General features: G+C 41.2%; 2 protein-coding genes across 3 annotated transcripts; both read right to left on the bottom strand.

Moving 5' to 3' along the window:
• Nucleotides 1-2,921: 2,921 nt before the first annotated feature.
• Nucleotides 2,922-3,616, bottom strand: LOC122655083 (ethylene-responsive transcription factor ERF017-like). The gene has a single exon (XM_043849324.1). It carries the CDS (start codon nucleotides 3,579-3,581, stop codon nucleotides 2,922-2,924), a length of 660 nt encoding a protein of 219 aa, XP_043705259.1. The 5' UTR covers nucleotides 3,582-3,616.
• Nucleotides 3,617-8,108: 4,492 nt separating this feature from the next.
• Nucleotides 8,109-24,675, bottom strand: LOC122654598 (auxin response factor 19-like). 2 transcript variants are annotated; one of them, XM_043848759.1, is made up of 13 exons: nucleotides 24,480-24,675; nucleotides 23,725-23,849; nucleotides 23,538-23,633; nucleotides 23,089-23,145; nucleotides 22,822-22,977; nucleotides 22,625-22,709; nucleotides 20,573-20,663; nucleotides 20,325-20,489; nucleotides 20,030-20,225; nucleotides 19,287-19,425; nucleotides 16,464-18,244; nucleotides 8,828-9,018; nucleotides 8,109-8,741 (listed from the first exon to the last, which is right to left on the bottom strand). In XM_043848759.1, the coding sequence occupies exons 1-13, from the start codon at nucleotides 24,520-24,522 to the stop codon at nucleotides 8,561-8,563; spliced, it is 3,306 nt and encodes a 1,101-aa protein (XP_043704694.1). In that variant the 5' UTR covers nucleotides 24,523-24,675; the 3' UTR covers nucleotides 8,109-8,560. The 2 variants fall into 2 exon arrangements, with proteins under 2 accessions (XP_043704694.1, XP_043704695.1); XM_043848760.1 differs by having other exon boundaries at nucleotides 23,725-23,837.
• Nucleotides 24,676-24,961: the final 286 nt, after the last annotated feature.

Genomic DNA, 24,961 nt, shown 5'->3' with positions numbered 1-24,961 from the left:
AATTCTCAATATGCAATTGTAAAAGTCCCTACATACCAGTGGCCATGGGAATACAGCTCAACTTTCAAAATCCACCACCTTTGGGTGTGCGACTAGGTCAACCTATTCACATGCATTGTATATGTACCCTTCAAATACCAATACATGACCACCACCTTTGGGTGTATGACCACACATCAGTGTTGAAGGACATCCCACAACTGTATAAGACCGGTGTTTCACAAATCCAACAAGGAAGGTCGCTTTGGCAGTTGCATCCTGTCGAAAACATGAAACCCTCTTTCGGGATTTTTCAAAATTACTTACATCCTTAAACAATGTGTTATTTTATAATTTATGACAAGGGGCTTTAAATGTCTTAAAATTAACACAAAATAATAATAATTCTGTTCATCAAGGTAGGTATTCCAGCAATTCAGAAATTAGTTCGGTTCCCAATAGAACGAACCGATAAATTACATAAAGGGCATGCATCAAAAGAATACCAAAAATATTTACAATATTCATATCTGATCAAAACAGAGGGCACCACTGTGTAGAGCATAGAAAAACAGAGCCAACACAAAAAACGGGACCCCAAACGGAGTCTCGTAGCCCCCAAAAAGCCCGGTCAAAGTTCAAGTCCAAATTCGGTTGACTGTACTGGTCAAACCGGTCCGAAAGTCAAACCAAATCGATTTGGGCACCCCCGGTTCGAACGAACCGGTTCAGACCCGGTCCAACCGGGTTCGGGTCAAACCAAATCGTGGCAGTAGTCGGGTTAACGGGTCGGGTTTTCGGGTCAGAAACTGGGTCGACCCGACCCGAGAGGCGCACGTTAGCATCGCCTGTAAATAGCATCAGGCGCACGATAGCAAAACCCAGATTCTCCTTTTTTTTTTTTTTTTTTTTTTTTTTTACATCTGTCGGCGAGTGAAAATCACCCGCAGCTGCCGCCGGTGCCGCCGGCGGTGATCCACCCACCGAAAACTCTGATTTTGCGAGCTCTACGCGCCCCATGTGATCAGATTCTGTTTTCGTCGGCTAAAAAAATCGGCAGAATGCCAGTGTCCGTACGGGTTTTTGGAAAACTGAAAAAAACCCTAAAAACCTTGATTCGAATCGAAAAATTTTTGATTCCCTTATTATGCTCTATTATTTTGAATCCATATAGGTTCAAGAACGGATCTATGGAGGCTCTGATACCACATGTTAGAATAAATCGATCCGAATAGGGACAAGATCCCAAAAGCCAGGATCTCCATAGGGCGTTCAAGAACACAATCAAATAAATAATAGAAAATAGGGATAGAACCACCAACCTTGTTTCGCATCCATAGTGATGATGATCGCAGCGGAAAATAAAGAACAAAGATCTAGGTGCGTCCTGGGATCCAACTTGTTCAAAGTCGGATAATATAGTTTTACTTCTGCAGGGAACCCCCAAACTCTAAGATGATTTCTGGGTTTAGTAACTACATGGTTAAGGATACAATGAGTAGTTTTCAAAAAACTTCTCCCATAAGAACTTAGGTAAAATTTGTCTTACTAATCATACTCTTCACCAGTGTGGTTATGCCTTTCGGCGACACCATTTTTCTCAGGACTTCCTGGCATAGTAAATTGACCAACTATCGCAGAGTCCTCTTAGTATTTGGAAAACAGGCCCTTAAGCTATCCAGCATCGCCATGTCTGCCATAATAATTAGGATAGCGAACATCGCCAGATCTGGGATTGTCGCCTCTCTAGCTCCATCGTAAAAGTAGGCACAACAGTGATCGGAGATCAATTGTTGGTTGGAGTAGCAGTAGTCATAGCAGGGACATTGGTCATTCTAAGAGATCCTAAATAGAATTAGTCGAACCTGCGATCAATGTCAGGTCTAGGAGAGCTACGACTCAACCAGAGGTCTGTTCAGAGTCAGCGAGGAATGCCCGCTTTGGCATAGAAATAGCAACTAAAGACACTACGAGGTCAGTGCATAGAATTGTTGTTGACAAACATCGTCCATCCCTTTCTCCCCATAGTTTCAAGTTTCAACCCAGGTTTGCGTGGGTTTTTGCTGGAATTTTGGCTTTCCCTAAATGCTACCTCTCTATTGGAGAACCTTGCTTCTTCATTTCTCAACTCTACCCATCGTTATGGGCTTGGGGTTATAACTTTCATTGGCCAGTCACTTCGGGCCAAATCCATTTGCTTGTCAATTACAAATTTATATGGTTACAAAAGTAAATGTCATTTTCTGGTTGGTTAAAAAGTAAATCGCATTTTTGCTTCTTTGTTATAAGCTTCTATGGTTACAAAGGTAAATGCCATTTGCTAGTCAGATATAAAAATAAATGTCATTTGCTTTCCATTATGTTTTGTTTTGCTACCTTTGACCAAATTTCAGTTTTGGCTTCTAAACCTTGTGTAAGTCATGTCTATTATCTTCAGAGAACTATTTCTTAGTCCCATCCCCTGCCCACGCCTTCCAAAACAAAAATATCATTAAATGAAAAAATATTAGAGAAAGCCTACAATGGATTGCACTTGTATCACAGACTCACAGTCATGTTCCCACTTTTGTTTAATACTTCTTCATCTATATACGAAAGATAAAGGAGGGGGGAAATCATTTTTTACATCACTAAGAATTAATTCAATAATTTACAATAAAACAATGATAAACCGGTATAGTTTTTTTTTTTTTAATTTGTTTTCCAAAAAAAAAAAAAAAAAGAATACAAAAATAGAAAATATGACGGCACCTATTAAAAAAACCCGACGGGCCATCCGGCGCCCGAATAAACTTGATCGGACGTAAGTACAGGTTAGTGATTCCGGCAATCGGAAAAAAAGTCGCCAAAAATCCTGACCCACCGAGTGCACTCGCCGTACTTTTTTGTACACTACACTGTGACGGAGTTTTAAGTGTTGGATTATATATCTAAATTTTTTGTCAGAAATTCCAAAGAAAGGAGGAATCCAGAGAATGGGACCCATAGCCATTATCCACCGCATCATCATCGTCGTTGACAACGTTAAAAATGGCGGTATCAGTAGCAGTAGAAACATTGGGTTGTGGTGGCGGAAAATACTGGCTAGAGAAATCCTGAATCCCAGAGAACCCCTCAAAGTCCGACACTACTCCTTCTCCCGATCCAAATGTCGTTAACAAGTCGAAGAAGGACCAGTCAATGGACACGTCGCTCGCCGCTGGTACTGCACCGTCCGACATTGACGACGGCGATGCATAGTCAGATTGTAACGAGTGACGGTTTTCCGGCAACTGCTGAGGATGCGGGTCTTTTGCGAACCGGGCAGCTACCGCTTGAATTTGAGAGGGTGAGAGAGACTCAGCACCGTCGATCTGAGGTGGGTTGTCGGGAAAATTGAACTTGGCGTTGCGACCGCGCAAGCAGAAGAGTGCAGCATCGAAAGCCCTAGCGGCTTTCTCAGGGGTATCAAAGGAACCCAGCCATATCCGTTCCCTGCTATTGGGTAATCTGATTTCTGACACCCATTTCCCCCATTTCCTCTTTCTTACTCCCTTGTAACGAGAAGAAGAATCGTTTCTCTCAGCTGCGGTTTTGTCGATGGAAGCCGAAGGTTTCACCATCTGTTGCTGTTGCAAGTGAGATTTGAGTGGAAATGATTTGACTTTGATTTGTTAGAATGTTTCGGAAGAGGGAAGCTTAAAAATTGTGTAGTTTGTTGATGGAGGAGTGGAATGGCGGCTCTGTTTATATATGTTTGGTTTGAAGGACTGACTGAAGAGTAAGACTCGAAGCAGCGTTAGGCGTTTCGGTCCACGAAGAGCGTAAAAAGCAGCGGACAGGTGGCGGGTTACAATAGAAGAATGGAGTGGATACGCGGTCACCGAAGATCAAAGATTGGGAGCACGTTGGTCTTTCTCGTGTGCATCGTTTTCCTCATGGTTTTATGTTTCCTTCCTTTTTGGTGTTAATCAATTAATTAAAGGGTTTTGAATTTACACTTTAATTTAATCTACTCTGACATCATCACAGAAAGGGACCTTTATCCGCTGTTGTAACTGGAACGTTGCTGTGTGCATCGTGCGGCATAGTAGCAGCCATGTGTGCACAATGGGGTTTGCTATGCACACATGGCCACTATTGTACCGCACGATGCGCATAGCAGCGCTCCAATTACAGCAGCAGATATAATTTCCAAGAGAGAGAGAGAGTTTGCGCTTTCTTCTGGATAAGATAAGACCACAGGGTTGGGATTCGGTGGTCCTGGTGCTGACCACTTCACCACTTTCTATAAAATTAATTATAGGCAATAGAAGTAGGTAATTGGCATAAACTCTGAATCCATGGAGCTTCTTTGCAGTAAATTAATGAAGATCTTTCTAGCTTTCCCTTCCATCAAATTAAGTTCATTAATCTACCTGTAGAAGACTGAATCCAATCACTCATATAACAAAGTTATATTGTATATAATTAAGTCCTAAGTAGGATAGGAGGGTAGATGTCAACGCAAGCAATCTTGTTCTTGTCTGTCTATATCTATATCGTTTTTTCACCTCCTTCCAATTTCAGGAAAAACGACGTGAAAGAACACCCGAACCAGAGAAAGAGGGACACTATTATACGTGCGTGTTGGATTATTTGAATTTTGAATACGATGGGTGTGGTGTGGGATGGTTTTGTCAAATTGGGATTTCCTGTTTGAGACGCTTCTGTGACTCCTCGCATTTACATTCTATGCTCATTAGAAGTTTGTTGAATTGGTCTTTTCTTCTTCCTTTTTCTTCTCATTTCCTTTCAGTCTTTTTGGAGGGAGATCCCATGATTGAAGTCATTGACTTCAGTACTGTACGGGAACTGGGGGTGAGAGAGATTACTAATACCTGCAAGTCTTTTCCAATCATCCATCCCCAAATCGAAAAATTATCTTCTCAATGTGCCTGTCCGTCAATTTCCTCAATTGCATCTAATAGAGGGAAATGGATCCCACATCGGGTAGTGTTTTCGAGAAGGGATAGGGTGGTTATTTTCACCCCCTATTAAATGGAATTGAAAATATTGACGGGCAAGTAAATTGAGGGGATACAGATCCCCCTAAACCCAAAAAATACGTCCAACAACCACGCTTGGGCTTGGTATTTTAGGCCCATCGTATGACCTATCAACTGCGAAGTTCCACTCTTGCAAATTTTGTTTCCCACCTCAATTGTGTGACCTGCTCTGCCGTTTCCGGTAGTAGTTCTTTTGCCCATCTCCTTCCACTAAACCACTATGTGGAATATCAGACTTTCCAACCTTGCATTTCATAATTTAGAGAGCTTGCAATTGCCAATTAACTGGGAAATATAAACTGTCTACTCCAATATTAGATTCCTTGATCAGTGGCGAGGAAATCTATTCCTTTCAAACAGATGTTGGGGACGAATGTGTAACCACAAGGAAGAATCCAAGCAAATAATCACACAGAATGTAAAAAATTTACGTGGTTCGGCAAGATTGTCTATATCCACCTCAGAGAACTAGACATTTTCCACTATTTTCTAAAAACTTAATACGCCACTCTCTACCTCATAAAGTGCTCTCATTTGCTTATGACTAGGGTTTCCACACAGAGACAATATATAGATAGGAAACCCAAAAACTCTAATCTAACACAATTACAATTCTACCGCCATGCATGTAATGTATTCAAAACCCGTCCCAATTACAAATACAAACCCGCTTATAATTATGTAGACCCGCCAAATATAAGACACTCAACCCCAATAATTTCCATTTTGATTTGGATTTTGCTAACCACCCCGAAGAAGACCGATATCGCTGTCAAATACAAACTCCACCATTGTCTTTGCCTATACGCCATACCCAAACCAAAATGGCCCACACCCCCGTTCGAGATGTCCTTGCCTATTCGGTTATGCCTACACCGGCATGGCCTCCACCCCCCACTCGGGGTGTCCTGTATAACTCACTGCCACCGCATGATATGACGTGGCTCCACTTCTCCTATTGCTGCAACCTGCTCCGATAGATTGTTACCACTCACCAAATCTGAAGCGAAAGTCGCCCACTTCTTTTCAAACTTGCACTTGTTCATTATCCGAACCTACATCACAACCATGGTCCCTCTTGAAAGTTTAGGAACTCCACCCTCAGATGAGCATCTGAAACCTCTTGAATATATTGTTTCTAATGAATTTAGATTCTTCCTTAGATCCGACACTTGTCTAACCCCAATCAAGATTCGCACAATCCCATCAAACATGCGAATCCGTACAGTTCCAATCCCAGTAACCTTGCTTTCCACATCGTTTGTCATATTGGAAGTACTACTCTCATATGCATTATATGTAGCAAACTAATCCTTGACTGAATACATATGAAATGAACAACCAGGATCTAAAATCCAATTTAAAATTTTTGTACTTATAAAGTAGTGAGATAAACATCTCCATCATCACTACAAGACCCTTCCACGATACCAACAGTGGATGATTTACTTTCCTTCTCTTTTCTTTCCTCCTTACGCCTTAGACAATTCTTCTTTATACAATTTTTTTCATCGCAATAATAGCAAGTTATTTTGTGATCTTTAGACTATGGGCGACCCTTGTAATTGTCGAACTCCTCCAATCTCTCACTTGATCTACCTCTGTCTTGACCACCACTTACAACCAATGCACTACTCTTCTCTGATGCCCCCCTCACCGCTATTTTTCCGTCGTGTCTCATTCATTAGCAAAGAAGCAATAACCTCGTTAAGTTTGAGAGTACCTTACAAAAGACTAGTATTGTCATAATGTGGTCAAATGAAAGAGGTAGTGATGCCAACCGGAGAAATGTCTTGTCTTCCTCTTCACTCTTCACATCAAGAATCGATAATTCCATCAATATCCTATTGAATTCATCCAAGTGCACCTCAAAACTTCACTCCCTCTAACGATTGGTTTTTGAATTGTTTCTTCAAAAACCAATCGTGATATATGATGGGAGTATTAACCAAGAAACCAAAGAGGATGGGTGGACTTCGATTATTTCTCATAACAAGCCCTTCGATCATTTTGGCTTTTATGGATTCTGGATTTGTAGGGTGCCCACTAAAAGCAGAAGCAAAAGGATTATTGCAGGGACTTCAAGGAGCGAAGTCATAGACTGGCCATTAAGGCTAAGTTTGAGAACTCAAGACTAGGAACCGCCATTGTGGGGTCTGGTGTGGGTCATAATGTATGTATCCTTAAACCTCGCATCAAGAAGAGACTGTTTCCAGACTCAAACCTACAATCACTAAGTCACAATGGAGCAACTTTACCATTGTGCCGAGGTCCACCCTCTTGCTTTACCTAAATATGTTCCTTACTATTAAATTATTTTCCTTTTCCACCAAAAATAAAAAATCATATATTGGCTGGTGTTTGGAGTTTCCCGATATTTGGAACCCTTCCAACTCTTGAAAGCATGCGGCTATACTCGAATGGGCATGAACATTAGAAACAAGTGGAATCAATCTGAAGAGTCAGGACTCAGGACCTCGCTATAATAGTTGAGGCTCTTTCTGGCCAAGGCCCTTTATTGCAGCAATAAGTTAAGACAGTTAGCTAGTAGGACATCGAGATTGTTCCTGTGTCAGCCAATGAAAAAGGTTTCTCCCTCAATTTTAACTTCTCAAGACTGGGCCTACTCAATATTTAAGAAAATGCAAGGCCCATGCCAAACTGGTCAACGATACTTGTTCCTACATTATTAGAGCAACACTTCTTTCTCATCTTCCTCTCTTTTGAAACCTATAACTATGCTGAAAACTTACGGAGTCCACCACATTCGATTTCAAGTTTCAGTGACTTTACATTCCAGCTTTTTATAGTCAACTTGGTTTAACGTGGGCGTCTGTGGTTGCTATCAATCTCACAAAGATAACGCACTAGTATATTAAGTAATAGCAACTGATTACAAAGTTACCAACTTAGTTTACAAGTAAATAGCCGGACTTAGAACTACAAATATTCACTAATAGAAGAAAGCAAAATGCAGGGGGGGGGTGGTGAACCACGAATCCAGTAATCATATTTTGGACCATTCATTGCTTTACATACTAATATAGAGCAATGGAATTCCAACAACAAAAAATTAAAAAGGTTGTAATCTCCTATTAAGTTAATCCAAAATCATATACCATTTCCAATAATCAATTTGCTATCAGATATACATTTCTCACTGCAAATTGTACCAAGATGAAGTACAAAAACCAGCAATGGGATGAACCCTCCTTCACTCTGCATTCCTGTGTCCATACGTGATCCTGCACTAAGGGTTGAAAGGAACTAACTTTTACTTCCAGTCTCAAACAACCCCACAGATTGCAACATGTCTGGGCCATGAGGTGGTATGCAGAGAGAGTGCAAGAGAGAACCACCAAAAGGTCACTACCTCATAGACCTTTGTTTTCCACCAAATCTCGTTTCTTATTTTATGACAGATCACCTTTGGCCTTGTAAACAGATAGTTTCCATCTGTTACACCAGCCGTGCAGTAGTAGAGTCCAAACTATCCTTGCAGACACTTAAATCATGCGACAAGTTCACCATTTTCTATACCTTTGGCCCAGCTCTTACCGGTCAAAAGAGGCTGCCGAGTTGTCATCATAGTTTCCCCTCCATGCATTCCCACTGTCAGACCCACTACATGTCTGATTGGCTGCTGGCACATTCCCCAAATCCCCATCCAAACTCATCTGCTGAACTTCAGCAGATGATAATATCTTGATGCTCTGAACACAGCTTACAAACTCTCTGCAAATAGAATAGTAGAGGTGAAAATGAAGCAGAAAACAAAAGAACACAATAATGGTTGTAACCAATATAAAGATTTCACTTACTCCCAGGGATCATCTCCAACAAGGAGAATATCATTTTCATGATCCACATAGACCAATTTCCATTCAGTCCTGTGTGGATCTTCCAACTGTCCTTCAATCCCAAACATACGTGCCAAGTCATGCCGGAGCTCGTCATACCCCTTGTAACGTGTCACATCTATGCACCTTCCCACTGATCCACGCTTTTGAACCTTAGGTTTGAAAAGGTAGAAGACACTCAACAACATCAGAAAGCAAACTACAGAAAAGTCAGGACCCAACATCCTGCTATCCTGGACTATACATTCATTAGGGGAAACTAGGTATTCTTTCTGTAACGGATACTCAAATACAAAATATATCATGATTTAAAACTCACGAACTTGTGAAGGGCAGATTTTTGCCCAACAGTTTAGTTTACATCCCGTTGGGTCTACTCATGCTTGTGTTAGTCCCAGTTCTTTGGCCACGTGAAATGCCAAAATCCAAGGTTTGAAGTTTCGGTTTCCAGCCAAGTTTCGACCTGGATTGAAACCGTAATATTTTACAAAACTGCGAAATTTTGAGCGAAACCTGATATGTTTCATCTGCAGGTTTTGAGGCCGAAATAGCCAAATTAGGGTTCGAATCTTGTGGGAAGCCCTATTTTAATCCTCTAAACATAGTAGAACCCTTATAATTAAAAAAAATAAAATCCCAAAACAGTAGTTTGTCTTCAGACCCTAGATTGGTACTTGTATGTTGTTGTATGCTTTCTCTAATATAACTTATTCTACACAAAATTTGATTAAAACAACTAAAACATGCATTAGGAACGAATACATAAAAAATTAGAGACTTTCATAATTATCAAATATTATACATGGTTCATTACAACAGATATGGGAGTGATTTGGACAAAAATCACAAGAACTGAGGTTTTTTAGGAAGTTTCCCTCTTTGGAGTCAAAACTGTCGAAACCATAGTTCGAGGTCTCGGTCTCGGTCTCGGCCAGCCCAAAAACTGAGTTGTCTCGCCAGGATACCGAGATCTCAGCAGAGTTTATGCATTTATTTTTTTGAAATTTTGGCCTTTGGTTTCGGGTGCCATGTGACCTAATTAGGTCATGATACTTACAGGACAGCCGATTCTAGGCCAAATAAACATAGTGATATGGGCAATGTAGTTAAGATTGAGATTGGGAGTGCAAGTAGAAGAAGGGGAAGATGAAGAAGAAGAAGAAGAAGAAGGAGAGAATGTCTCGGTTGTAAGTTGTGTCGGAGATTATCCCTCCACACCTATATTACTCAAATATGAACTGTTGACATATTACATCCAACCTCCCTAGGGAGGTAAAAGGTCAAAAGAAAGAAAAAGAAGAAATTACAAAATAAGGAAACTAGTTAAGATCTAGTTCCAGAAATACCCCTAGGACATGAAAACTAATAACTCTAACACTCCCCCTCAAGATGGAGAATAAATATCATGCATTCCTAGCTTGCATAGAAGAGAGCTAAACTGAGGAGAGGCAAGGGCCTTGGTGAAGATGTCAGTCAGTTGATCACCAGTCTTAACAAAAGGAGTGCAAATACAACCAGAGTCAATCTTCTCCTTGATGAAGTGTCAATCCACTTCAATGTGCTTGGTTATGTCATGTTGTACAGGATTGTGGGCAATACTGATGGCAGCCTTGTTATCACAGTAGAGCCTCATAGGACCTGCAGTGTCAAAACCCAATTCCTGAACAAGTCTTTTCAACCATATGAGTTCACACACTCCATGAGCCATAGCTCTAAATTCTGCATCGGCACTGGACCTAGCTACAACTGGCTGTTTTTTGCTTCTCCATGTAACTAAATTGCCTCCCACAAAGGTACAATAGCCGGAGGTAGACCTCCTATCTGTGATGGATCCAGCCCAATCAGCATCAGTAAAACCTTCCACTCTCAGGTGGTTGTGCCTGGCATACAACAGACCTTTCCCTGGGCATGATTTCAAATATCTAAAAATACGATACACAGCATCTAAGTGACCACTCTTGGGGGCATGCATAAATTGGTTCACTACTCCCACTGCATAGGAGATATCTGGGTGTGTCATAGAAAGGTAAATAAGCTTCCCAACTAGCCTCTGGTATTTTCCCGCATCAACAAGAGGAGAACCACAATCTTCTCCTAGTTTATGATTCTGCTCAATAGGAAAACTTGCTGGTTTACACCCTAACATCCCTGTCTCTGTCAGCAAATCAAGTACAAACTTTCGTTGACATATGTTGATTCCTTTCTTGGTCCTTGATACTTCAATGCCTAAGAAATACTTCAAGGGGCCCAGATCTTTGATTTCAAACTGTTTAGCCAAGTAGATTTTTAGTTTATCTATCTCAACTATATCATCTCCAGTGACTACAATATCATCAACATAAACAATGAGAGCTGTGATGGTACCATTGCCCCGCTTGGTAAAGAGAGTGTGATCTGCTTGACTCTGGGAATATCCATTCTGAAGAATAGTTTGTCGAAAGCGTTCAAACCAAGCCTTTGGAGATTGTTTGAGTCCATATAGTGCCTTCTTGAGGAGGCACACCTTCCCTTCAGCTGAGGGTATTTTAAAGCCCGGTGGGGTTTGCATGTACACTTCCTCTTCCAAGTCACCATGAAGAAAGGCATTCTTCACATCTAACTGATATAGTGGTCAATCTTTATTGGCAGCCAGAGATAAAAGAACTCTTATGGAGTTGTGCTTAGCTACTGGAGCGAATGTCTCCTGATAATCAATCCCATAGACCTAACTGTGCCCTTTGGCTACTAACCTTGCTTTGTATCTTTCAACAGTACCATCAGATTTATACTTGATTGTATAGACCCATCTGCATCCAACTGGGACACATCCCTTGGGAAGATCTACTAACTGCCAAGTGCCATTCTTCTAAAGAGCCATCATCTCCTCAAACATAGCTTGTCTCCACTTTGGGTCAGACATAGCATCAGTAACATTCCTGGGAATAGAAGCTGTAGAGAGAGCAGTAATAAAGGCAATACTTGTAGAAGAAAGAGCATTATAGGAGACAAACTGAGCTATAGGATTAGTATAAGCTCTTTTCCCTTTTCTAACAGCAATAGGAAGCTCTAAATCAGATGGAGAAGAAGGAATGTCACCTGATTGAGGAGGATGTGGATCTGGATCCAAAGAGGACTCTTGGTAGGTCTGCTTTTCTCTGTTATGCAAGCCTTCACCCTTTTTGTAGGTAATGTGGTAATCCTTCTCCTTACCAGAATCACTCTCAACCACCAATTCTGTATTCACACCTGATTGATCACCCATATTACCCACATCCACAGTCTCCACAGTCTTGTGTGTTCCAATATCAAACATAAAAGGGGAGATAGGGTAGGGAGAGGAGAGTGAAGGTACTCAGCAGCCTGTTCACTTCCACAATGCTCCTCCTGAAGAGGATGCTGAGAAGTAGCAAAGAAAGGGATAGATTCAAGGAAAGTGACATCCTTGGAGATAATGCACCGACGAGAAGAAGGATGATAGCACTTGTAACCCTTGGTAGTAGAAGAATACCCAAGGAATAGACACTTGAGGGCTCTAGGGTCAAGTTTAGTGCGAGCAGATTTGTTAACATGCACATAACAGACCCAACCAAAGACTCTAGGAGGAAGAGTGAAAGCAGAAACCTTGGGAGATAAAATGTCCAAGGGAGATTTGAAATCAAGAAGCTTGGTAGGCATGCGATTGATGAGAAAAGAAGCTATGAGAAGAGCAGCGGACCAGAAGGTCTTGGGGACATTCATGCCAAACAAGAGACTACGGGTGGCCTCCAATAAATGGCGATTTTTCCTCTCAGCAACCCCATTTTGTTGGGGTGTGTCAACACACGCTAGCTGATGGATAATGCCATTATTAGAAAAAAAGGTTTGGAGGCCACCAAACATGTATTCACCCCCTTTATCGGACCGAACAATTTTGATCTGAGTGTCAAACTGAGTAAGAATCATCTGATAAAAGGTTTTAAGTGCATCACAAACATATGCTTCATAAGAACAGTCCAAGTAGCACGAGAAAAATCATCAATAAATGACACAAAGTAACGATAACCAAATAAGGAGGTAGTAGGAGATGGTCCCCAAACATCAGTATGCACAATATGAAAGGGAACAGCAATTCTATTACCATGGTATGGATAAGAAGAACGACAATGTTTGGCAAACATACATGGTTCATATTGAAAAATATAAGAAGAAGCAACAGAAGAAAATAAGTGAGGCAATTGTTTCCTCATTACAGTAAAAGATGGATGGTCAAGACGGCGGTGCCATAACATAACAGACTCCACAGAACTACTATCATCACGTCCACACAGATAGGACTAAGCTATGGGCACAAAAGAGTCAAAGAGATAAAGGCCTTGTTCCTCACGTCCACTACCAATAATCCTCTTCATCACCAAATCCTGAAAAAGACAATGAGAAGGATAAAAGGTGACACAACAATTCAAAGATTTAGTCAAATGACTCACAGATAAAGATTAAGAGTAAGGTTAGGGACATGAAGGACAGAAGTAAGAGAAATAGACGGTGTAACAGGGATACTGCCCTTACCAGAGATGGAGGAAAGGGAACCATCGGCTACCCTAACCTTGTCCTTACCAGAACAAATGGTATAGGAATCATAGTAATGGGACGTACCAGGCATGTGGTCGGTGGCACCAGAATCAATGACCCAAGACTAGGCTGCAATAGAAGCTGAGGTGGAGACCTGTAAAGCTGAGGATGAGGAAGAACTGGCCACTGTGGGTGCGGGAGATGTGCTCAGCTGTGACATAACCCTACGAAACACCGCATCTACCAAAGTGGAGTCATCCTGTGAAGCATCTGTCTCAGTCATCACAGAATGTGCTCTAGCTCCCCCTCTACGGCCACCACGACCACGAGTGCCAGGAGGGCGACCATGAAGAGACCAACACCTATCCTTGGTGTGTCCTGTCCTCCCACAATGATCACATTTAAACCTGTCGCGACTAAACTCCACTAGCACCAATTGGCTCTACTGCTCTATCTTCAGTACGGTTAGGCCCTTGGCCTCTACCACCTCCATTGGTGTCTCGGAAGGAACTCATATTGAGGGCTGACCGCTCAAGAGATGGAACAGATGTTGGTGCCATAGCAGTACGCCGAGTTTCCTCACTCTGTAAGTAACTACAGACCTCACTCGGAGATGGAAAGGAAAACCGGCCTAAGATTTGAAGCCTAATTGCCTCATAGTCAGGATTCAAACCACCAAGTAAGGAGAAGACACGCTCCTTTTCAAGAGTACGATGTACCTTGGCTTCATCCTCTGGGTTAGTCAACTGGAGGTCCCAGTAGTGGTCATACTCCTCCAAAAGACCAAGAAAAGCACTGTAGTACTCAGAAATGGTCTTGTCACCTTGTCTCATTGAGTTAATTTTCCGGTGGAGCTGATAAACCTTGGCAAAGTCACCTACTCTGTCAATGGTCAGGGCGACACTGTCCCAGATTGCCTTGGCAGTTTCTTTTCTTATAAACCTTCTCCCAATCTCGGGTTTCATAGAGAAGATTAACCAGGTCATCACTGTAGAGTTTTCTGTCTCCCATATTCCATAGGTAGGTGAACTAGGCTCTGGGGCTTTAATGGCATCTGTAACATACCCAAGCTTCCCTTTGCCTCGAAGAGAAAGCTTCACAGAGTGTGACCAGTCCAGGTAATTAGTGCCATCAAGTTGCACAAAGGAAATCTGTAGATGGGTGTTCTCATAAACCAACCGAGGAGCTGTTGGAGTGGGCTGTGAATCAGCCGAACCAAGACCAGATGTTGATGAATCAACCATAGTATAAGGAAAGGAACACTTGACCATAAACAAGAGTCCCAACAGCAAGTGGGGAGTACACACTCAACCCAAGAAATGATTCCAACACAGAAAAAAAAAAAAAAAAAGAAATTCCAGCAAGAAGAGAAATAGCATAAGCTGGAACAGCCTTTACCCAAACACTTTCCAAGCAACAAAAAACACTTAATACTGTTGCAAGACTTCAAACAAGATGTCCATAATTATTTTTCAACTAAGAGAAGAGCCTACTGTGCTCCAAATGCCAAAAAAAAAAAAAAAAAGGACCAAATATCAGTCTCAGCTTTACCTGGGCAGAAACAGAGGTCACACGAGAATGAGTTATGCTCCAAATAGCTTCATATCCATTAAGTGCAAGCATCAGAGGCATAAATAGGACTCAGATACGATCCTAAAGAGCTACTCCATGATCCAAACACAGCCCGAGAGAAGGAGATACAAGGCCTGCAGCAGGAACCGGGTGGAAAACCTAGATAAGGCTGGGTGAGCTCCAAAACTTCATAAGGGCTTCAATGTAGCTCAAGGGACAGCATCAATAACTTGAATAGGTTAAAACGAACCTATTTCAGACTCCTTCAACAAGCAGTTTACATAAGAGCCTCTTTCTTGGAATCCCTTATGTTCTTGGATTCCAAAGAGGGGAAAAAATAGGGGCAAGGAGGATGAATACGACTCTCAAACCCTTGGCTCTAATACCAAGTTAAGATTGAGATTGGGAGTGCAAGTAGAAGAAGGGGAAGATGATGAAGAAGTAAGAAGGAGAGAATGTCTCGGTTGTAAGTTGTGTCGGAGATTATCCCTCCACACCTATATTACTCAAATATGAACTGTTGACATATTACATCCAACCTCCCTAGGGAGGTAAAAGGTAAAAAGAAAGAAAAAGAAGAAATTACTTAATAAGGAAACTAGTTAAGATCTAGTTCCAGAAATACCCCTAGGACATGAGAACTAATAACTCAAACAAATGTAACATGACTTCCTCAAACAACAATATGGATGAGAGGGTTAATCATACGAATAGTTACTTTTGTCACACTCATCTAGGAATGGTTTAGAAACCTCCTGATTTGTAGATGGGTCAAGTCCAATTGGAGGAAAAAGAAATGACATAAAATCTCATCCACTTAGGAGTGGGATCATCTTGAATCTCAATAATATCTTCAATAAGGAATGTGACTCGCCGAATTGTGATAAAAGTCATACCCCTACAGGATGATTAACGTTATATCTGTGAATTTCTGCGAATGATTGAAATTCTTTCTAAACTATAGCAGCCTCTAAAGGCACTTTCCTTGGATTAACGTCTAGTATCTTTGATATAAATTTTCACCAGATGTATACTCAGATGCACTATCAATTGAAAGTATCTATACCACAGCCTCTTGCCAATCTAAATATTCTAACAGTTCCATGGTTCTTCTTAGGGACAGAGCCAATGAATATATGTACTATTTCTCCATCTGTTCCTTGTGAAATTTCAGCATCTGATGTAGCTATTTTAGAGGATAATACCAATATAAAAGGGGATGGTTTAATATCAAATCTGTTCAACAATATATGACTTGACTAGAGAAAGTTAATGTATGTTAATAACAAAGATATCTCAAGTTATTAACAACCAAGTTGATTTAATAACTTATATTATATGAAAGTGCACTTATATATTTTTTGGTACAAATGTACAGATATAGTGAAAATTCAGTTATAACTTTCAGACAACTCATCATAAAGCTTGTCAGTTAAGTATGTACCAATAAAATAATCCAACAAACAGAAGATCTGCAAAGAAGAGTAAAGTATCAAACCTTTGTGAATGTCCGCATACGCTGAGGGGTCTGGTTAGTCCATAAACCCCTATTTGAAACCCCAACCTCATTGATGGCAGCATCACTGGAACACCCATGCTTGAATGACATCTCTGGCACCCCAAATGACTGTGAACTGATCGCTGCAGTAGATATTTCTGTCTCAATGTCTCTTTGATTATTACCATAACCAGAAAGCAAGTTCTGAAGATCCTTCCCCAACCCAAACCCCCTTGACAGCAAAGCATCTGGTGTCAGACCATCAATATTAACTCCAAAGAGAAGATTATTCCGTGTATCCACTTGAACTTTTCCATCCAAACAGAAGGCAGGTAATGAGAAATTATGCTGGAGGCTACCACCATCCATTCCGTATGACGTTGCAGATGAGGATGCATCCAATTGATCAGTAATACCGCTCCTATGTATCACTTGTTCAGGTTCTTGGAGATTGGGCTGTTCATTTTTTACTCGAACATCAGATTTGCTTAGGAGCTCTTGAACTGGATTAGTTGCAGGCTGAACTACTGTATCCTCCATCAATATGGCTGTGCATTGATGGTTTCTGTTCAAGGTCGACGGTGAAACTTGGCAATTGTTAGTTGAAGGTGACGTTGAACATGACGGAGCATCCCCATCTGTAGGTCCAGAGTGAGCACTCATGGGCACAGGAGGTTTCTGCTGGCCCAAGTGATGGTTTGAAGGGAATGTTTGTGGTTGACTTGGTGGAAGCGGAGAAAAGTTGTTGGCACCACTGAGGGGCTGTTGTTGCAACATGAATGGCTGCTGCTGTTGTGATTGCTGGTTTTGTTGATTAGCTTGCTGTTGGTGTTGCAACTGGGGCTGCAACTGTGGGCTAATTTGTGAGAGTAACTGTTGCTGCTGCTGCAATTTCTGCAGCAACTGTAGTTGAAGCTGGTGTTGGGATAGGGGTGATTGTAGCTGCCTTTGCAAGAGGCTCTGCTGCTGTTCCCCTTGCTGCTGGAACTGCAAATCCTGAGGTAAAGATGTTAACTGGAGGGGAATCTGGTTAGTGGGATGGATATTTTGTTGGGGTTGGGTGTTGGGTGTGAGTAACCGCTGCTGCTGAAGTTCAGAGTAGAGAATTGGTTGCTGCAAATTTTGGTTTGGTATCTGGTTGGCAGCTGTGCCACCATGACTAATGAAAGCAGGTCGAATTAGCTGCTGCTGTTGTTGTTGCTGCTGCTGTTGCTGCTGCTGCTGCTGCTGCTGCTGCTGCTGCTGTTGTTGCTGCGGCTGCTGCAATTGCTGGTGCTGTTGCTGTTGCTGTTGCTGTTGTGGTTGTTGGGAGTGTTGCTGCTGCTGCAATTGCTGGTGCTGTTGCTGTTGCTGTTGTGGTTGTTGGGAGTGTTGCTGCTGCTGTGAGTTAACAAGAGTTTGCTTTATCTGCTGCTGATGTTGATGTTGCTGTTGTTGGAGCCATGTCAAAGAAGGCTGCTGGAGCTGTTCAACTTGCTGGTTATGTTGATTTGCTTTGGGGATGTTCAACTGGAAATTAGGTGCAGCCAAGTTCTGCGCCTGAAAGTTCAATATCTTAGATGGGTCATCAGTGGTAAGGTTATTATGCAGTGCAGATGAGGAAACCAGTGGTGGAAATAATCCCGACTGAGCAGCTGAAAACTGATGGTTCTGTTGCATGCTCATCCACTGGACAAGACTCAGGCCTGGAAAGATCGGGTTCTGAGCATCCTTGATGCCAAAGTCATCAGCGAGCCAGGGCATTGCCCTCTTGAAAGCATTCTCTATGTCAGACTCATCATCTGCAATCTCAAGATGGCAAGAAAAAAATATGTTGATAAGAAAGATTTTGATGCATCCATTGCAAGACATGAAAATATGCTTGGGAATGGAGACAAAAATCAATACTCCTATAGTCCTATGGACCACTGGTAAGTAACTGAAGAATCAAGAGAAAATAGAATGTAACATCCCCGACTGCTGGACATAGTTGTTAGACAACTACGAATTGTTCTTCACCATCCAACTCCATAGGTAGATGTATCCTTCAAAGATTTTTCTTTTGTTTTGGAGTGCATTATTGGGGGACCAATGGGTAATCCAGAAATTGTAGACAGGCAATCAGTATTGAATGGACAAAAGGAGGGACGGACTGCAGAAGGTAAAAAGTAGTATTTAGCAAGTCTGAGGCAAATGTTGGAAGTTAGTTGGTTCTGGACCAATGGTGTGTATGACTTCTCAACTATTGAGTATAAAAAATGCAGCCCATATGGATAAAATAAAAATTGGTAGGTCACCTTTTCAATTAACAAATAACACAAATTAAGATGGATAAATTTAAGACTCGTCTTTGTTGGTGCTATTAGCAGAGGAAGTACTGTTCACTTTTCCCCAGCAAAACCAGGCACTTTTGAGAACAAAGTTCAGAATCTTCTCGTCACTGATGAAGAAAACAACCACTTGAAGTGCAGCCACTGTGGAAGACCAAGGTACACTAAGAGCATTGCTCTTTGTCCACACCTGAAACCAGCCAAATTTAAGCAAAGAGTGCAAATCTGGCTTCTAATGAGGGGGAGCCTGTGCCGAGTGATGGTGGTGCTTCCGTTAACCCCCGGATATGGCCCCCCAGCAACCCCCCGGCCCACTCACCAGCGAGCTGGACCACCACTGGTGGGGAAAAGTGAACAGTACTTCCCCTGCTAATAACACCAACAGTCTTGGCAGTAGAACAGATTTCATATGAGATAGAAAGAGAGTAAATGAAATGTAGTAATCATGCATATTAAGCCAATTTATTGATGCTCAACATAACACATCTTTAGGCCAAAAAATAAATAAACGCACCTGGTATCCCAGGTTGTTTGGGGAACTTGGGTCTGAAAAATGGAGGTGGGCATATGTAGAAAGGAGTTGTTACAGGCTCAATCTCCCAGATTGAAACTCGGCTTGGACGCTCACCAGCTGTTGATTCATCCCACCCGACCTATCAAGCATAAGAAAATGGTAATGACTGGGAAAGATAGATTGAAAATTAAATTCTACTGGGAAAAATAGAATAAGAATCAAGGGGAAATGGTTCCTGTCCGGAGGTGTAGCCTCCGCTAGTGACCCCCCTCTCTTTCTCTCTCTCCCCCTGAAATGACCTATGTGCCCCCCAATTGATTAAACTGATAGTGGGCACTCATAGGGTGTTTCCTGCCCGCGTAGCCTCAGCTACCAGGCAGGAAACACCCTCCCAATAATTAAATACTCTTGAACAGATATCAAACATGGATTATTTAATCCCCACGTGCACATAGGACTGGCAAGATACGGTTAAATTGTAATTTGGACTCTGATACACGCATGCAGGTACAAGACAACAGATGCAAGTACATACACCAGCATGTTCACAAGTCCATAGTTAATAGCAAATGTGCTGGCGAATTACCTGTCAGAGTCTGGCACTAAAATGCATATTCAGGAGATAGTAGGTTGGTGTCAGATATTCAGGACACAGTAGATATTAGAGTTTCCTCATATGAATTGTGAAAAAATAATTTAACACTACAGATTTAATTTTATCAACATAGATGGTCATATCAAACCTGAAGATTACGCCATTGTGAATTTTTCCAACGCACAGGATCCAAATCTCTGATACCAGTAATTGTGCCCATGTATCTACGTACCCCTGACTCCTCAGTCTCAAACATCATCCTAAATCGCATGCCAAGTGAAACTTGGGCATACATTGCTTTATTATATTTGGCCAAGGGAATCACAAACTCAGAAGGGCTTGCCCTGTTCAATCAAACAAAATATTGTTAAACCATACAAGCCTAAATGGTTTACTCTATTGACGATCACTTACTAAGAGGACAACAAAAGATGCACTGGTACCTCGGATTGTAAAATATAGTGAATGGGCTGTTATTTGCTGCAGCATGAGCTGCAGCAGCAAGAATTCCGATATGCATGCTGTCACTGGATATGACTGATGAGGATAGGGTTGGTTGCTGTCGGTTAGCACGCCTTATGCCAAGGAGGAGCTGTGACTTCTCATCTCTACACAGGCAGATTTTCTTGGTTCTGTTATACAAGGGGGGCAATAAACCAGAGATTATAATTATTGCTATTATTTTGCTTACCTTATAAAAAGAACTGAATCACCAGCAAAGAGTCTTTTTGTGCTGACAAACACACTCCAACCCGTAGTAAGCAGATGCCTTTTAGGTTGACCTAAAACAGAGGAAAATGCAGTTTCAATCTATTTTTCCTTCCCTTATCTGCTCCAAGCAAAAAAATAGTAACAGTGGATGATTATACTGTACCCCACTTATTCCAAGTGTTAAAAATTACTCTTTCATACTCATCTAGTTAGTATTTGTTACAGAAAATAAATGGAAACTTCCCAGTTTAGGAATACGGATCAATTTTATGACGCTTGTTCAGTATACAGTAAGAAGGGCTGTATAGAGATTAACGAACTTACTGAATTTATTTTTTTTCGGGGGTGGGGGGACTGGGGATGTATGCAAAAAAATCCTAATCAACCTCCAAGGCTGTGTTTGGATGTCAAGAAAAGAAAATCGTGCACAATTTGTACGGTTTTATCGACTTTCCAATTTTTCTCACAGTTTGGTGCATACTGAAATTGCCTTGGGAGTCTTGCTATTTTCTATAACCTCCACCAGAGTTTTCTTGTCTCCACAACGAGGAAATTAGGTACGGTCAAGAAAAAGTGTGGGGGAGGGAGAGATAGAGGGATAGCTTCGCCGGAAATAACAGCGGTCACCCCATCGCCCTGATTCTGCCGATGCAAGGTGTAGAGCCTGTACTTAACAATATACGGGACTCGGGAAAGAGGCCCGGTTCAGACTAGATACGGCCCATGGGCTCCAAAAGCCTTATCCTTGCTCGCACTAATGAGGAAAAAGCTGTCTGGAGTATCAAACTGAAATAACAGTGGTCACCCCATCGCCCCTGATTCTGCCGACGCAAGGTGTAGAGCTTGTACTTCACAATATACACGACTCGGGAAAGGGGCCTGGTTCAGACTAGGTATGGCCTATGGGCTCCATAAGCCTTACCCTTGCTCGCAATAATGAGGAAAAAACTGTCTGGAGATCGGACTGTAGAACAAATCGACGACTGTTGTGCAAGTGGTCATGGCAAACAAGAGGCACCGCCACCTTCTTATCCGTCCTTTACAAGCCAAAGAACTCCAATAAACTAACCAGCTCTGATGTAAATCACAACACTAATTCCTATTCGAACTGTTGTAGTTCAACACCTCAGCACCCTATTCATAAAATAGCTCCAATGAGCCATGCTAAGAAATCAATCAAACCATACATGATCTAGTCAAGTTGTTAGATAATAACAAATGATTATTATTATTATTTTATTTTTTTTAAGGATTCTGAAAGAATAAACCGTAAATTTTGGTGATCAGGATCAGAATCTTAAAGCGGAGAGAAGTATTTATACAGAAAAATGGAGAAATGGCACCATTTAACTCATGGGCATGAACGTCTTTGCAGGATTGCAAACCCCCAACCCTCCGTTGGGAAAACAAAGCCCAAAAAGAATAGCATTCACAAGTACAAAGAAAAGGAAGAATGGCTACCTCTGCCATTGCTCCATCTTCTTTCCCATCGATCTCTACTCATACATCCCTTCCAATTTCTCACTTCAAACTATCCCTTGAACCCTCTGACCCACCAATTTCTGTTGCTTATACAGCAAACCAAACCGAAATCCCCACCAATTTCTGTTGCTTATACTGCAAACACAACCAAAACCCCACCAGCTTGGATCTTAATTTTTTACCTATTTTCTATCCAATATATTATGAGATTACTTCTTTAGCAAATTTATTAAAATACTAACCAGTCATTGAACTCATCTGTGGGTTTAGCGAAAAAGGAAAACAGAAAAAACAACTAGTCAAAAACCAAATCAAGAAAGCATGAAAAAGACAACTCCGTGGATAAGGAATATGCAAAGCAAGCAGAAAATTTTGTCAGGAAGGGGAAAACTAAAAGAGATTTTGCGAAGAAACCTCAATCAAAACAAGATATTCTAAAATGCAAAGCAAAATAGGCATGAAGAGAGGGATCTTAAAAGAAGTACCAACAAAACCTAAAACAAGGTGATAAAATATTTTCCCCCTTTTTAAGTCTAAAACTGGAACATACCACGATAAATATGTCTGAATGTCCATGTAACATCATGCAAGTCTCTAGCTACTAGCTCTTGAGCAGGTGGTTGCATCGAGAAATCCTACAAAAGGAAGTGAGAGGTGAGAACTAGAATTGTAGATGCTGATTGATTGTTAAGATGCTCAAACTTTAAGGAAGGTGATATAAATTTGGGGATGAAAAGATATGCATACAAGAGGTGGAAATATCTTCTCTGCTGCTCGACGGGGTACTGAAAATCCACCATGAGTACTCGTGTCACTAGCAGTAAGTGTTTTGCAAAAGAACTCAGTGGGTTGCTTGCTTTGCTTGAGTCCCATATCCGACGCCAGTAGTGCTTCCTTATCATACTGCAGGAAAGGTGCATTGCTCTTTTTAATAGAATCACATATAGGAGGGGGAAACATGTAAAAGAGCTACAGATTTAAATCAGTGAAATACCAAATGGTTGTCTGACCTACTTTATTTACAGGCTGAAGAGTCATCTGTGCATAGACCTCGTCTGTCTCAGTATCAGCCTGATTCAAAAGATAATCAATTGAGCAATTCTTAAAATAGCTACCTGTTTCTCCTTAATCATCAGAAATGCTATTTTTCCAATCTATATGGTACATGTGGTATGTTATGATCAAACTAGATCACTCACATAAGAGTGAGCGATAGCTCAAATATCACAGAGCAGGTATTGCTAATTTCTTCAAAATCAAGCAAACACTAGAATATAAAAAATAATTAATGGCCTTCTTTTCCCCCTTTTTGGGGGAGAGGGGAAAAGAGTTTTATGTTCTAAAGTCATAAGTGAGCCTTCTGAATTAACAAAGTACAAAGGATCATAAACTTTTGTCTTTCCAAAGTGTTTCCTTTTCAAATGAATTCAAATAGCACAGAAGCTTAGTTGAAGGTTCCATACATGCAGTGTAACATTATGTAGCACACAAATCAATTTCGAAGGAAGGTTGGGATAGCTAGGAATACTCTCAGTCTCCTTGTGTATCGAAGCTGCAACCTGAAGTAGTAGTGGCAAAAGAGGGTTCCTTCAGAAACAAGAAATATAAAGAGGAGAGTGAGAGAGAGAGAGAGAGAGAGAAAGAGAGAACCTGTTCACTGTGTCCTTGTGGGAAGTAAACCACAAGACTGCCAACAGGAGGCAAAGACACCAGAGGTCCCGCACAAGCATGCCATAACTCTGAATTGATACTCCTCTTTTCCCCTGCTTTCATGCCATGAGGAAGATTGTCAAGGTATCAAATTCTCAAGGTTCATGGAAGAAATACAAACAGTACTCACCCAAGGACTCTTTTAGGTACATTCATGCAGACAAAGGAAACAAATATTATAAACAACTTGCATGGTCTAACAATCTTGATGTAGTAGCTAAACTTGTATATATAACTACAATTGGATTTAAATAGAACACAGTAGAATGCAAAGTATTCTTTTCCCCTTAGATTGAGAATATCGGATGCATATAAAGAATTACTCTAGATTCTTAACATTGCAATCAAGCCCTCAAAGAGTTTTAGCAACAAATATGTAAGTAAAACTTGTGGGTTCTCAGGCATTAATCATGTCTTAGATAATATAGAGAGCTTACTGAAACAGTTATGGGTCATAAACATGTCAAATATACACACAAAGTATCAGTTCACTAATTTGTTCCCTAATCAGTTAATAGAGTAATTTGACCATTAGATCGTTGTAGCCCTATGACTTCATAACATCCGCCAAGGGGGGAGAGAGATATTGAAACAAAAAATACAGGGGTCAAATAACAGAAAGCAAACGACACGAACAAGGACAGTTCAGTTAAAGGAATGAAGAAAGGATGGGGGAAGCAATAGTTCATTCATACCTTCTCCAGAATTTGCCGGATAACCGTTTGATGGAGCTTTCATGGTCGCAGATCCCGTCAATAAACGGAAATATAACTCCGTAAAAATAAAACTATGCTCTGTCTAGCTTTATCTCACTAACTACTCTTCCTTTTGGAAATCGCAGAAGATCTCCATAGCCCATAAAAGAACCTTGCCCTCATAGAGAGTTACACGCCTTTGAATCTTCTTCATCACCAAAATACTCCTTGGAAACTAGAGGGAAAAGAAGGTAGAGGAGAAAAGAAGAGGTGGTAGAACCCGAATCAGGAATCACCGAATCTTTTCTCTGACATGAGCTTTCCCTCAGTACACACCAGCCTAAAAGTCGGAAACCATGAAACTTTTCCTATAACCCATAAATGAGAGACTTGGCCTTCTGACAGGATACGGAAGCCAGAACGCAGAAATTGTCCGCACCAAATGCTTCATCAGACCTTGATTCTCCTACTTCAAGAAATGT

This window comes from Telopea speciosissima, chromosome 3, assembly GCF_018873765.1.
Source record: "Telopea speciosissima isolate NSW1024214 ecotype Mountain lineage chromosome 3, Tspe_v1, whole genome shotgun sequence".
NCBI lineage: Eukaryota > Viridiplantae > Streptophyta > Magnoliopsida > Proteales > Proteaceae > Telopea > Telopea speciosissima.
The sequence above is the reverse complement of the archived record's forward strand: the minus strand, read 5'-3'. Positions and strand labels throughout refer to the sequence as shown.

What these genes read in the sequence shown, in the direction of transcription:
- LOC122655083 (XM_043849324.1), bottom strand. Translation starts at nt 3,581, where the DNA reads ATGGTGAAACCTTCGGCTTCCATCGACAAAACCGCAGCTGAGAGAAAC.
- LOC122654598 (XM_043848759.1), bottom strand. Translation starts at nt 24,522, where the DNA reads ATGAAAGCTCCATCAAACGGTTATCCGGCAAATTCTGGAGAAG. An exon ending in TCCGGCAAATTCTGGAGAAG is followed by an intron (nt 23,850 to 24,479) that starts GTATGAATGAAC and finishes ATCTTCCTCATG; the next exon opens with GCATGAAAGCAGGGGAAAAG. An exon ending in GTTGGAGATGATCCCTGGGA is followed by an intron (nt 8,742 to 8,827) that starts GTAAGTGAAATC and finishes TTCTATTTGCAG; the next exon opens with AGAGTTTGTAAGCTGTGTTC.